Source organism: Cucumis sativus, chromosome 4 (genome assembly GCF_000004075.3).
Source record: "Cucumis sativus cultivar 9930 chromosome 4, Cucumber_9930_V3, whole genome shotgun sequence".
NCBI lineage: Eukaryota > Viridiplantae > Streptophyta > Magnoliopsida > Cucurbitales > Cucurbitaceae > Cucumis > Cucumis sativus.
The window spans coordinates 20,490,211-20,503,081 of record NC_026658.2 but is presented as its reverse complement, the minus strand read 5'-3'; the positions used below and the strand labels follow the sequence as shown (position 1 = coordinate 20,503,081).

Sequence of the window (12,871 nt, the reverse complement as noted above, 5' to 3'; positions counted from 1 at the left end):
ATGCTCAAATAAATCTCTTCCTACAAAGTAAATTTTCAATTTTATGCGTAGTTGTAAACATACTTACCAAAACTTGATAGAGCAGAAGTCAGAAAGTAAAAAAAAAAAAGTTAGAAGAGAACTTCAGAACACAGAAAGAGACACCATGTCAGCAAAAATGATCAAACTGCGAATGGTTCGCCTATTCCCTTTCAATCCAAAGTTCCCATGACAGCTAGAACTATGGAACATCAAGAAATCCTAACTTCAGCATGGCACATGGCCCCATACTATCAAAACAAATACACAAGCTTCCCCAAATTGTATGAGCAGAATTGTCGTGGATTAAATGGTATTCACTATCCAGTACTAATCCTTTAAAGTTCACAAGATAAATAGGTTTAGGAATAGTAACAAAGATTAGGCTCAATTTTTTATAATTCTCTTATGGCCCCATGGTATTGAATAGAAGTATAGCTTCAGCTAGCCTATAATATCTTGAAAAATATCAAGAAACAAATGAAACAACATGGAAAAAATGCCAAGTGATTGGTATAATAGTAAGTTCGCAGAATTTTCAAATTACCTCCACTTTTAGGAATAGGTGAAGTTGAGTACATGCCAGAATAGTCATCATTATCGTCGATGAACTTGTTATACAGATTATCAATTGCTAGGTATATTATTATCACAGTGAACAAAAAAATCATACACAAATATAGATCTGAGCTCAACGAATTCACATTGTCTCCTTAAGACAAATTTACTCACCCTAGTGCTTGAGAATTTAGAGTAATTGCCTCCGAGGATAGAACATATCAACTTTCTTCTAAGTGTAGCACCCCGTATAGAAGATCTACGAACGAAACCTTGTGAATCTACCGAACATCAAGATTGTGGATATGAAGAGAAATTTGTTTATTGAAGACAAATGACTTTTTCTATGTACTTTTCTCTCAACCAAAATGACTTATTTATAGACTTTTTGTGGCCATTCAAAAAGTCATGTCCTTTAGTTAATGACACTTTTCATGAAATGATGCATCCACTCATGATGCATCCATTCATGAAGAATCATAAACATTTATTCCAACTTTTCATGAAATGATACATCAACTCATGATACATCAATTCATGAAGAATCATAACCATTTATTCCAACAGAACTCATCATCATATTGATCTTCGGCATCATATTCTGATGAATCCTTGTAGTAAGAAAATGACAAAATGCTGAAAATATAAGACCAGATAATATCCTCAACTTTTTATTCAAAATATTACTGAAAGTAGAGATAAAGACACAAACCAACTTACGTGGAAACCTGAGTATCGCGATAAAAACTACGATATATTGTTCTTATTATTTTCTAATGAATTACAATGGTACAATGAAGGACATTAAATAGGTTACACAACCGTAAAAGAAAGAGAATATATTTTTGGTCAACTTTCTATAACTAAATTTTCCATAAACTAACATTCCTCTCAAGTTGGGACGGAAATATCAATGAGGTCCAACTTGCTAACATAAAAATTAAAGTTTGGTCTGAGAAGTCCCCTTGGTGAGAACATCAGCAACTTGTTGGCTCAAAGGGATGTATGGAATGCATATGCTCCCACTGTCATGTTTTTCTTTGATGAAATGTCAAACGATCTCAACATGCTTAGTTCTATCATGCTGAATTGGGTTGTTAGCAATACAAACAACGACTTTATTATTACAGAAGAGCTTCAAAGGAGTCTCACATTCTTGATGAAGATCAGACAGGACTTTCTGGAGCCAAATTTCCTCACATATTCCAAAACCCATGTCTCGAGATCCGGCCTCATCGCTACTTCTTGCCACAACACTTCGCTTCTTGCTTCTCCAAGTTACAAGATTGCCTTAAACAAAGTTACAATAACCGAAGGTAGACTTCCTATCAACAATCGATCCTGCCATGCATCAGTGTGTGCATGTGAGTAGCCATACAAGGTGTGCTAGGTGAGCTTCATCATGCAACCAAGGCAAGGCACGCGAGCAACAGCCACACGAAAAGGTGTGCAACAAGGCATGAGTGTGTGCATGTGAGTAGCCATACGAGAAAAGGAAGCTTTATGCATTTTGGGCAAGAGGTGGAAGTGGAATCCAAGTGTCATAGCATGCAAACACCTATGTTTCGGCAAGCGGGAGGTGTGGGAAGCAAACCATTCAAGTAAGAGGTGTTAAAAGTTAGGCATGCAAGGTTCATATTAAATAGGTAACTTTGGACGATCAGAACTTCCATTCTACTTGTGAAAATTTACTCATATTAGTCCCGAAAGAATTGTGAGTGAGTCTATTTATTAAGGTAGGATTTTCGAACTAAAAAGAGTTTAGGAGAAAGTCCAACTTCTGACCTAAATTACCAAAGGTCATTGTTTGCACAAGATTGAGCAATGTTACATTCTTGATGGCTACAAAACACATTACTTGGAATATGTAGCTGCAATTTGGAGGTAAGATGTTTAAGAAAATTCTAAACAACTTTATAGGAGGAAGGTTTCTCGTTTGAGTTACGAATTTTAAGTTATAGACCTCAAAAGTTGGGTTACATTCTTGATGAAAAAACAATTATAGGCCAAGTTGAAGGTTGACCGAGTGACACGGAAGGCGAGATGAGGAAGTTAGGTGAAAGATGTTAGCACGGGCTTTGAAGCATGCGAGTAATAGGGTCAGCGCACGCCAAGGCCATGTAGCAAGCCTTTCTTCGAGGATGTACATAACACGTAAGCCATGTGTTATTCTAGCATACGACCAGACTACACAAACCGTTATGCGCACGCTAGCCACCCTGCCATCCATGACCGTTATGCCCTGTGCCAGGCATGCTAAATTCCATTTTTTAGCTTTCTTTTATGTTTAATTTTGCCGATTTTAGTAAAGTTTGAATATTTTATAAGGTAAAAAGGTTAATTAAGGCTTAAATATTATTGTTTCAGGACAAGAAGAATTAAAAAGATTTCATGGCTAAGGGGTTGAGCCACAAGTTTAAGTTTTTGAATGAAATATATATATTTATATCTATTTAGGAACATGAATGTAAAGGCAATAGTTTTCTTACATGCTTTGATATGCTAAATGATATTTTCGCTACTAATTTAGTAAATGATTTACAAAGCATGATTTGTAAACTATTTCCAAGTGTGTATTATAAATATGAAATCTAACGGAGATTTAAAGCAAGCATGTGTTCAAGATTTCAAATACGTTTTTAGAATCTATACCCATATGTTCTATGTTACTCTTTATCATCAGTTTATGTGCACATAGTTGTTTTTCGTTACTAATGTAAAGGTTGACGAGCCTATGTTCCTTGTACATCAATGAAGGATAATTCCTTATGCCTGTGTAGAGAAGGTTGCAGTTAGAATTGTGCCTACGTTAAGAGAATTCATTCATTAATGGTAAGGTGTACCAACACTCATGTTTAATGTTAGGGACATACTATAGATTAATGATCAAGTAAAGTTTATAATATGTATTTCAAATGTCTGAAAGTTTCAAGATACATGTTTATAAAATGTTATTCATTTATTTGAATGCTTCTGAAAGCTAAAGATTTGTGCATAACTATTTAGAAAAGCATGTTTTATAGAACCGTCACTCACTAGTTTTTTCAACTCATTCATTCAAATGTTTTCTCACTTTTTAAGTAGTGATCTTGTGAGACTCATTTCTCATTCGTGTAAAGAAGTAAAATTCAGTTAAAGTATTAAGAAGTTGGCGTTTGAATAAATCTGTGAAAAGGATTAAGCGATAAAATCTTTTATGGTTAAATATACGTTTTTGCCATTAATGGGTAGTTCACGAAAGAAGTTGTGCGATAAGAAGAGAAAAAGTCTGCGCATAAGTTAAGTAAAAATTTTGACAATGTTAGACTAGACGTTTTGGGTGGTCTTCGAGAGAAGAACCAAGTGTTTCATGGAGAAGAAGTATGCGAGGAAGACTTGGAGCTTAAGTTCACAATAAGAGTTCTATGCGAGTAAATGTTGGCTAGTTCATGTGCAAGGTTTCTTATAGTAAAAATATAACCACACGATAAGGTTATTTGCGAGAAATGTTAAGTGGTTGAAGTTATTCGCAGTTTGGGTTAGGCGAGAAGCAAGGTCTGGCGAAGAAAATGTCAAATCTGATTTGAAAAAGGTTAACGTGTAAGATTAAGGACTTAAACATGACTAGGTTGAATATTAAATTTACATATGTAAAGTTTTAAGCAGGAGCTGGCGAATTGAGAAGAGTTTATGCATGACTAAGTTAGTTTAAGGACTCAATTAATAAGAGGATTTGGGTAACTAAGGAGGGGATGATGGAAGTTTTGTTGAAATGTTGAAGTGTTGCTCATTTAGCTACACGAGAAGAGGCTTGCGAGAAGAAGAAGAAGGACTTCTTTTGTAACGTTTTGTGAGTGCTTTTCTCTCAAATGAATTTATGTTAAAAACTTTATTATGATTTCTCTTTACTAATTTGAAAGAAGAATTCAAGTGATAATATTTCAAAGAGATTTCTATGAAAACTTATGTTTCCAAGCATAATTTATAATGTTAAAGTTTGATACTTTTTGAAAATTTTGATCACTTCTGAAATTGAAAATAAGATTTATTGTGGGAAATGAACAAGGATATTTTGAGTACTAATCTTGTCACATTCTGAACTTAGAAATATTTTCGTAGCAAGAAGTACATGATGAGAGTAAATCATGAATAACGAAGAAAACTTGCTTGCGTTTTGAGAAGTGTTGAAATGCAAAAGAGGAAGGCGAGTCTTTAAGGAGGAATTGTGCTTGAGGACAAGCATAATAGGGAGCAATACTCGAGGACAAGCATAATAGGGAGCAATGATCGAGGACAAGCATTATTCTAAATTTGGGGGCGTGACAGCGTATATAAACATCCGTTATTATAGCTCATTTTATTAGAATAATGAAGTCAAAACGCACAAGAAGATTATCAGAATGTGTAACTTGTGTTGCAAACGAATAAGTACTTGGAAATATATTTTGCATAAGTGTTATGTTTGTTTCACTCGATTTTAGTGTCTAAATGTTGGATAATGAACAAAGAAAGAAACTAGTGAATCACAGGAAATATTTCGCCCAAGGACTATAACCAAAAACTCATCTAGCGATTATCATCCCTAAATGAGGAACAAAGTTATCATGCGAGGAAGGGTCACTAGAAGACAAGGGTGGTAGTTGGAGATGATGTGCAATGCAACAGACCCTTTTCAATCCATCACTTCTTAACTTCTCACTTGTCAATGTGTTATTAGCAATATTAGGTTTGTGATAAGCTCTTGATAAGAAGTTTAGCTTATAATGCTTATTGCATTAGTTAAGCTATATATATTCATCGCTTGGCTAGTGTCAATCGCCTACTATCCAAGAGGGCAAGTAGCAAGGATAAGGATAATGCGCACAAGGACGAATTTGGCAATAAATCCACCTGAGCGAGATAACTTCCAACATTTGTATACCGAAAGGCAAACAAGTGTGGACATTAAGCGTTTGAGAGGTTGTTGTTCTTAATCACAGAGTTTTATAAGTGTTATAAGTGAATGCTCCTAGATATATTTCACCTACTCAGACTTAGTCATGTAGATCCTGAAAGGAGACTATGTATGACGTTTAATACTTTGATAGGAGTACGCCTTAATCATAAGTTGGTTGAGTAAGTTAAATCGCATCAAAGCTCTTGCATTGCTTAACCGCCTAATAGTGCATTGACCTTTCTTCACTCTTTCTCACATACAAGTTAGTTTGCATACAATTCCATTTCGCATCTAGCTAGCCCCCTTTACAGATTCTTTAGGCGTATATAAGTAGTTTTAATTCTACTTCTGATTCTTTTATACGTTAGTAGATAATTCTTTTACTGCCCAATTAATGAGTAATTCCCTAGAAGTAATGACTAAAATAAATTCTCAGTGTTCGATCCTGGATCATGTAGGTAAACCTATTGTTTCGCTTGCACTTGAACAAGCAATAGGAAAACTTGTATTCAACGAGAACTTAAGTATTACTTGATGAAAAGGTACATACTGACCATTTCACATGCTATGGTCATGACCATGACTCATCGCCTATAATCAAAGCATGCTATATAGAGAGTTACAGTGAGCGCATTACACACGATTACCTGACTTAGTGACGTATTGCATATGGGTTACACACACACGAAAGTATTAAGTCTAAACAATCAATTAATCAGTATTGCCCCAACTCGTTATAACTACAATAATGTAGGTAACCAACAGATCTTCATTAATCTGTCTAAGTGATAGGAATCTAGGTATCTACTGAATACCTTCATCAAAGGAACCTTTTGTTGGAATTTATGTCATAAAACTCGTAGTTTCGAATCATATTCTATTCAATAAAATTGTTATTGATACTCTAATCTTAAAGCCAATAAACTAAAGACCCGAGGCTATTATATATAGTAAACTTGAACTTTATATAGAGACATAAACGTGGATCAAGTTCGAGTATATAGCCTAAATAGTCTATAGTATACGAATACGGTTGGACACCTTATTCTAGGGACACTATGGATGTGGTCTGCTTTGTAGTTAGTACAAATGATGTGATTTCGAATCGTTCATGTAGAGACATGAAAGTGGGGGCATCCTATGTAAAAAGTTTACATAAGACTATAACCATGAAATAGTCACTTTTAAGTTAGAACACCGTTAGCTTTGTAAAACTAACTATTTCGTTTATAGATATCCAATGAAACTTAATCTTAATCATGAGCTATCTATGAACTTCTGTTCACATGGAATTATCCTTAGATCTGCATAGATGATGACAACTCAATGGCGCTGGTGCAATAAGCCTCCCATTTTAGGGGTAAGACCGACTGGACAGCTAGGGACATAGGGTGCAAGATGAAATTCACTTCTACTCGTTTTAGGGTTAGTAGATAGGTTGTTCCCTTAAGAATTGATTCCAAGTCTTGAATAAGGGGCCCCACCCTCTCATTGGCTCGAGAGGGATTCGATTTATAGGTTGGACCTAAAATCAATTGTTCAATAGTGGATCAGTGGGACTTAAGGAGAAAAGATATAATCTCGAGGGTAAAACGGTACTTTGACCCAGTCGAGATTATGAACAACCTATGAAGGATTAACGTACTTATCATGGTCATATCACATGGACACAAATATATCTATAGTGAGGGGTGTGCAATGACGAGACTTTAGTGGAATGACCCGTAGTTAACGAATGTTGATTAACTCGTCTAAAGAGTTTAGCCAGTTAATCTCATATCGTTGGAGTTCATGATCTATAGGTCCATTAGGTTCCCCGACTAGCTCACAAGGAATCAACTTAGAACATTATGATGGAATAATTCGAATTGTTCGAATTAGGTAAAGAGAAAGAAACTGACAAATATATCTGATATAGTCATCGGTTATACTTAAGATAGAGCTTCATGTTTAAATGTTACTTATATAAATATGGATTCATATTTGGAAACTCGGAATTGATGAAAAAGGTCAAAGATGTAAACAGTCAGAATGTTGACTTTTGACTTTGAAAATTAAACTTCGACTTTATATTCAAATGTGATTTGAATTTTGGAGAAATAAATACGGATTCATGCTTGGGAGGTTGAAATTAGTCAAGACGGACAAATGGTTAAAAGTCAAAATGTTGACTTTAGACTACAAAAAGTCAAAATGTTGACTTTAAATTTGAAAAAGTCAAACTTTGAATTTGATTTAAATGTTGAATTACCATATTACCCTTAGACTAATTTAAATAATAACATTTGTTGAGATTTGGCTAGCTTATCACTTGCTTGTGATATGCAAGTGGCTTATTGCATGCAAGACACCTACCCCACTAAGAATATCAAGTAGTGAGATAGTTCCTTTTGCATGTAGTTTGCTTGTAAACAAACTTTATGCAAAGGTGAAATGACTCTTGAATTTGAAGATTGAAAATTAATTTTGTAATTGAGAATTACAAAATAAATCCAAGAACTCTTTCCATTCGAGTTTTTTAACATAAAAAAAAAAAAACCAAAATGTTAGGTTCCTTAAAAGGATATCATCTCTCTATTTTCTCCACCATTTTTTAGTCTCACAACTCGGTTTCAAGTCCGGAGAATAGCGAGTAAACTCTAGTGGTTATGCTGACTTCAAATTCGTGAAGACAATACAAGAGAAGAAAAACTTCAAAGGTAAGTTTTTCTTTTAACCCTATCTACGTTATTTTAGGGTTTTTTATGCATATTAATCACTAAACTTGTTTAGTTGCAATTAGAGTAAAAATTTGATCGTAATTCCGCTGTGCATGTCTACTGTTTCCATCACCTCTGTGCACAGGTAATATCTCCCAAAAGGTTGTTATCTATATCGGTCGGTATAGTCTAAAACATTCTAAAAATCATTCTTTAACTTAAATACTTATCATAAACAAACTTGCTTTGTAAATCTCATGAGTAAATTCATCAAGAAATACATGCTTGTTAAATATTTCAAAACTCATGCTTTGAAAAGTTTTGCTTAATCAGTAAACTCAAGTATTCATATATCAAAGTATTCATAAATCTTATATCAAAGTATGATTAAAATGTACATTTTATAATAAATCATGTTCGAAAATAAACTTTAAACTCATTTTGTCACTCACGGACAGTAGTTTAGACCCTCGATCTGTAAATCTACCCGATCTTTTCCTGACTTGAAATAACAGAAAATAATTTCACTTAATTCCATTTAATCATAAAAATCTCAAAACTTTTTTAACCTAATATCCATACCCATCTCGCCTAGCAACCCCTGACACTCGGCCAACAACCTCCATCGTCCATAAACTCATTTTCTACCAGAACCTTACTTATACTTTAGAGTTTAATAGCTTACAATCTAGAACTCAAATGAAAATACCTTCTTCGACACAATTGTTGCAAATTGTGTTAACATTCTCATCTCAAAAGTTCAGCCCAAAACTTCTTGTAATGAGTTATGTAGCCTCCTTGAAGTGAATATTGCTTAGAATCCTTTCGACAATGACCTTTCTATTCTATGAACATAAACTCAATCTTCCCTCTCTCAAATTCTTCTGGCAGCCCCTACTTAGAAAATAGACTCAATTTTTAAACTTCTTTGGTAGAAAATGAATTCTGAAGTGACCTATTTATATTAAGCCGTGCATGAACATTTATTGACAAGGCGAGAATTGACATCAAGAAGAAAAAACATTATGCAAAGAGTATGTAAGGTCGTTATCAACTAAGGGTACTTAGTTAAACGCCTTGATGAAAATTTATTTATAGTTTACCCTTGATTTTACCGTAGATAGAAGCAAGCAAGAGTGTCGAACCCAAAGGAGTGATCAATTTTTCCTTGAATGAAATGCTTGGAAATATGAAGATTAGTAACGAAAGGAAGATAAAAGTATTGAAAACAAATTGGGGGAAAATTGTAGCAGGGAATGAGAAGGGGAGTTTAGTATGGAAAACAACTCAGAAAAGAGGGAGATAATAGATATTGAATACCAAGGTGGTAAGTGAGACATAGGCTTACACTTACATCAAATCTTATCATTGAATCAAAGAAGCTAAGAAAATTGAATTATGCATAGCTTTAAAAGAGAATTTGATTCAAGATTTCTTTCCAAGATCAAATTGCTTGATATTGAAAGGAATTCTTGAATCAAAATTCAGAACCAACTAAAGAATTTCAAAGGGTTTAGTTTGATCATTGCAATTCTAACTAAACGCATTATTCTTTTCTTTAAAAGAAAACACAAGATGGATCAACAACAACTTTATATTCAAGGAATCAAAGAGAAATTAATTTGTGCACAAAAAAATGCAATTTAATTCCAAGAATTATCCAAAAACAATTGAAATCCAAAAGAGGCATTACACAATTCTAAAATTGGGAGAGATAAAATGAAAAATTATGTAAATTTTGTATATAAGCAAGCAAATCAACTAATCTTGCACTAATTGAAATACTAGGGGTAAATTGCTTACAATATTGAACCAAAAAAATCATAAAATCAAGAATCAAGATTACAAAATTCAATAAAATGGAATTAAACATCGATGATTCTAACAAAAATTACATGGAAATCAAAGACTAATCAAACCCTAATTATAAAAAAAAAATCTAATTAATCAAATTCTCTAAGGATTGAAAATGTCTAAGCCCAAGCCTTCCATCTTCGATATTTCCGAAAAAATGGTTGAAGATAAAAAAATTATAGAGTTAGGGTAGAGACATTGGAATTTGGGAGAAATTAAGAGTATTTTTTGGAGGGAATAGTGAATTGTATTGAAATTGAATATGAAATTAGGAATTATTCGGGGTATTTATAGGGAGAATTAGAGGAAATGGGCCAAAGTGTATTTCTAAGCCCATATCCAAGAAGAAGAAAATATGAAAATTGGAGTAATTTCGGAAGTTTTGATATTAATTTTTCGAACCCGCATGGCTGAGGGACGCGCGCGCTGAGATCACGCCACGTGGCCAAAGAGAATCGTCGGATTGTTGAAGGCATGGATTGAAGGAAATATGTAGTGAATATTATGAGTGAAGCGAGATTCGATTCCGTGATCTTGAGGCTAGGCGTGAGCGGCTGAGGGGTTGACACGTGTCAATCTCTTCAATATTTACGGAAATGCCCCGTATGTTTAATTTGCCCGTTCTCCTTTGTTTGAACTCCAATTTAGGTGATTTTTGTGTCATTAGATTCGTATTGAAGTCTACTTTCATATTCTGTATAAAATATAAAAATAGTGAAAATATACATGATAAGGATTGAGAATAGACTATATTTGAACAGGTCAATATTTGTCCCATCACTTCCCTCTCTCAAATTCGTCTGGCAGCCCCTACTTAGAAAATAGACTCAATTTTTTAAATTTTGAGTGCTTTGGTAGAAAATGAATTTTGAAGTGACCTAGCCGTGCATGAACATTTATTGACACCTTCTAGTAGCCAAAATTTAACTTATGCATTCACATGACACATGGAATCAACTTAACCGACTCCACCTCTTCCTCATCTCGCCTAACCGAAATGCCAAAGTGTCATACTCAACCCAAAACACCTTGCTAACCCCACTTGGCATGGTCATGCTTTCCTTGCCTAGCCTTTCATCGTCAACCTAACCTCTATGCAAGCCTCTTCGTCAAGGCTTAACGCCCAACTAACCTCTAAAGACACTCTTTTTGCTTAGCCAATGCCATCTCACCCAGCACACATGGAGGTTATTTTAACCTTCATGGACAAACACTACACACACATGATTGCCGCCTAGCTTACCACAAGTTGTCCAAATAACCTTTTTTGACATCTGTCGCACCTAGTCCACAATCAAAACGCCAAGATAACTTCTTTAGAGGTTATTTCCTTCTCTTTTGGCAACCCACCAAGTCTAAAACGCCTAGACATGGACTTACCCAAAATTTTCCTCTTTTTCAAACTAACCTCCTTAACTTTTGAACCACAACTACTTAGCCTTCTTTCTACGGACCATGACAATTCTCAAGTCCACTTCCTTGTCTTACTTCACTTAAAAATAATCCTTTCAAGCTCTTGCGAAGATCCAAGTTTCTTAGCTTTACAATATACTTTATTCCTTAGAAAAATTTACCTCAGGCAATATTAAACAGGAAGCTTCTTATGTGGTTAAATCTAACCTCGCTACTCATACTATCAAGAAGAAGTGGTGGTTTACATCAACATATTCCCGATTGTACTTGATTACTAAGGGGCCCTAAAAAAGTTCTTGTCACAATATAATTGAAAACAGTAGGTGGAAAAACCAATCCATCACAACATAAAAGCAACTCTTGCAACATCATTTACAAAAGTGTTAATTTTGACTTCTCATGTTACTCTTTCTTCATTCATTTCCTTTAATTAACAAATTAATAAGATCAAAATTATGATTGTTTTAACTTGTTTTCATTTTATATTGCTACTATGCAACAGGTCATATTATTTATTTATTTATGTTGTGTTACATTATATTCAACATTTACTTGCATAACTGAAATATAACACATTTAAACTTAAAAGTTTTTGTAACATAGCAAAATGTCTTATTATTTAGGGTTTTATTATATTAATTTATATTCATTCTTGAACATATCATTTCAAACTCATTTTTATGCTTGAATGGCAAGGGCTCTTATGTTCAAGCCTCTTTTCCAATTCCCTTCATGGTTGTAGAAGCCGAATCGGATTGTTCCGCTAGTCAGAGAACCCCCTAGTATGAATTTACCGATTGGAATCTTGAACCACACATTTGGTTGTCTGCCTGCCAATACTATTTGAGACTCTTGCTTACTCCCATCTGGCAACTCGATTTCAAGGTGTAGTGGAACATTCCATCCAGAGGCGTTGCTTGTCAACATTACTTCAACGCTTGCATTGTACCAAATATCTTGTTTGAAATCAGATGCATCCATGCTCCAACGACAATCGAGCCAAGATACTTGTAAAAGTCGGGCTTCTTCAATTGCGTAGCTGCAAGGTTTTAAATACCATGGTGAGAGAGAACAATAATAAATAACATATAATTGGAACATAACCTATATTCATGAAAGTAGAATCTAATAACTAGTTTATATTTTTATGAATGAAGACAAAAGAAATGGATGAAAATGTATGAGATATGAATAAATGAACAAATAAAATTTGAGTTGAAGATTATACCTGCAAAAATCCACGGTGGCCCAACTCCAATATCGAGTGTCATCACCCCATGTTATTGTGGAAGCTCTTGGAAATGCCAAATAATGTGTGCTTTGGCCTGCCATTAAAATGGTATTTGAGAGATATAAAAGTAAGGATGAGAATGAGAAAATGTTGTATAAAGGTCCTTGATTGGTTTCAAGTATG

General features: G+C 34.3%; 1 protein-coding gene across 1 annotated transcript; it reads right to left on the bottom strand.

Moving 5' to 3' along the window:
- Window positions 1-12,009: 12,009 nt before the first annotated feature.
- On the bottom strand, window positions 12,010-12,871 carry LOC101209238 (lectin). The gene is made up of 2 exons (XM_031884459.1): window positions 12,686-12,871; window positions 12,010-12,496 (listed from the first exon to the last, which is right to left on the bottom strand). Exons 1-2 carry the CDS (start codon window positions 12,787-12,789, stop codon window positions 12,136-12,138), a joined length of 465 nt encoding a protein of 154 aa, XP_031740319.1. The 5' UTR covers window positions 12,790-12,871; the 3' UTR covers window positions 12,010-12,135.

Bases quoted from the DNA above. Each gene is read 5' to 3' on its own strand.
- LOC101209238 (XM_031884459.1), bottom strand. From the start codon at position 12,789: ATGGCAGGCCAAAGCACACATTATTTGGCATTTCCAAGAGCTTCCACA. The intron at 12,497-12,685 runs GTATAATCTTCA...AAAACCTTGCAG, and splicing joins GCCACCGTGGATTTTTGCAG to CTACGCAATTGAAGAAGCCC.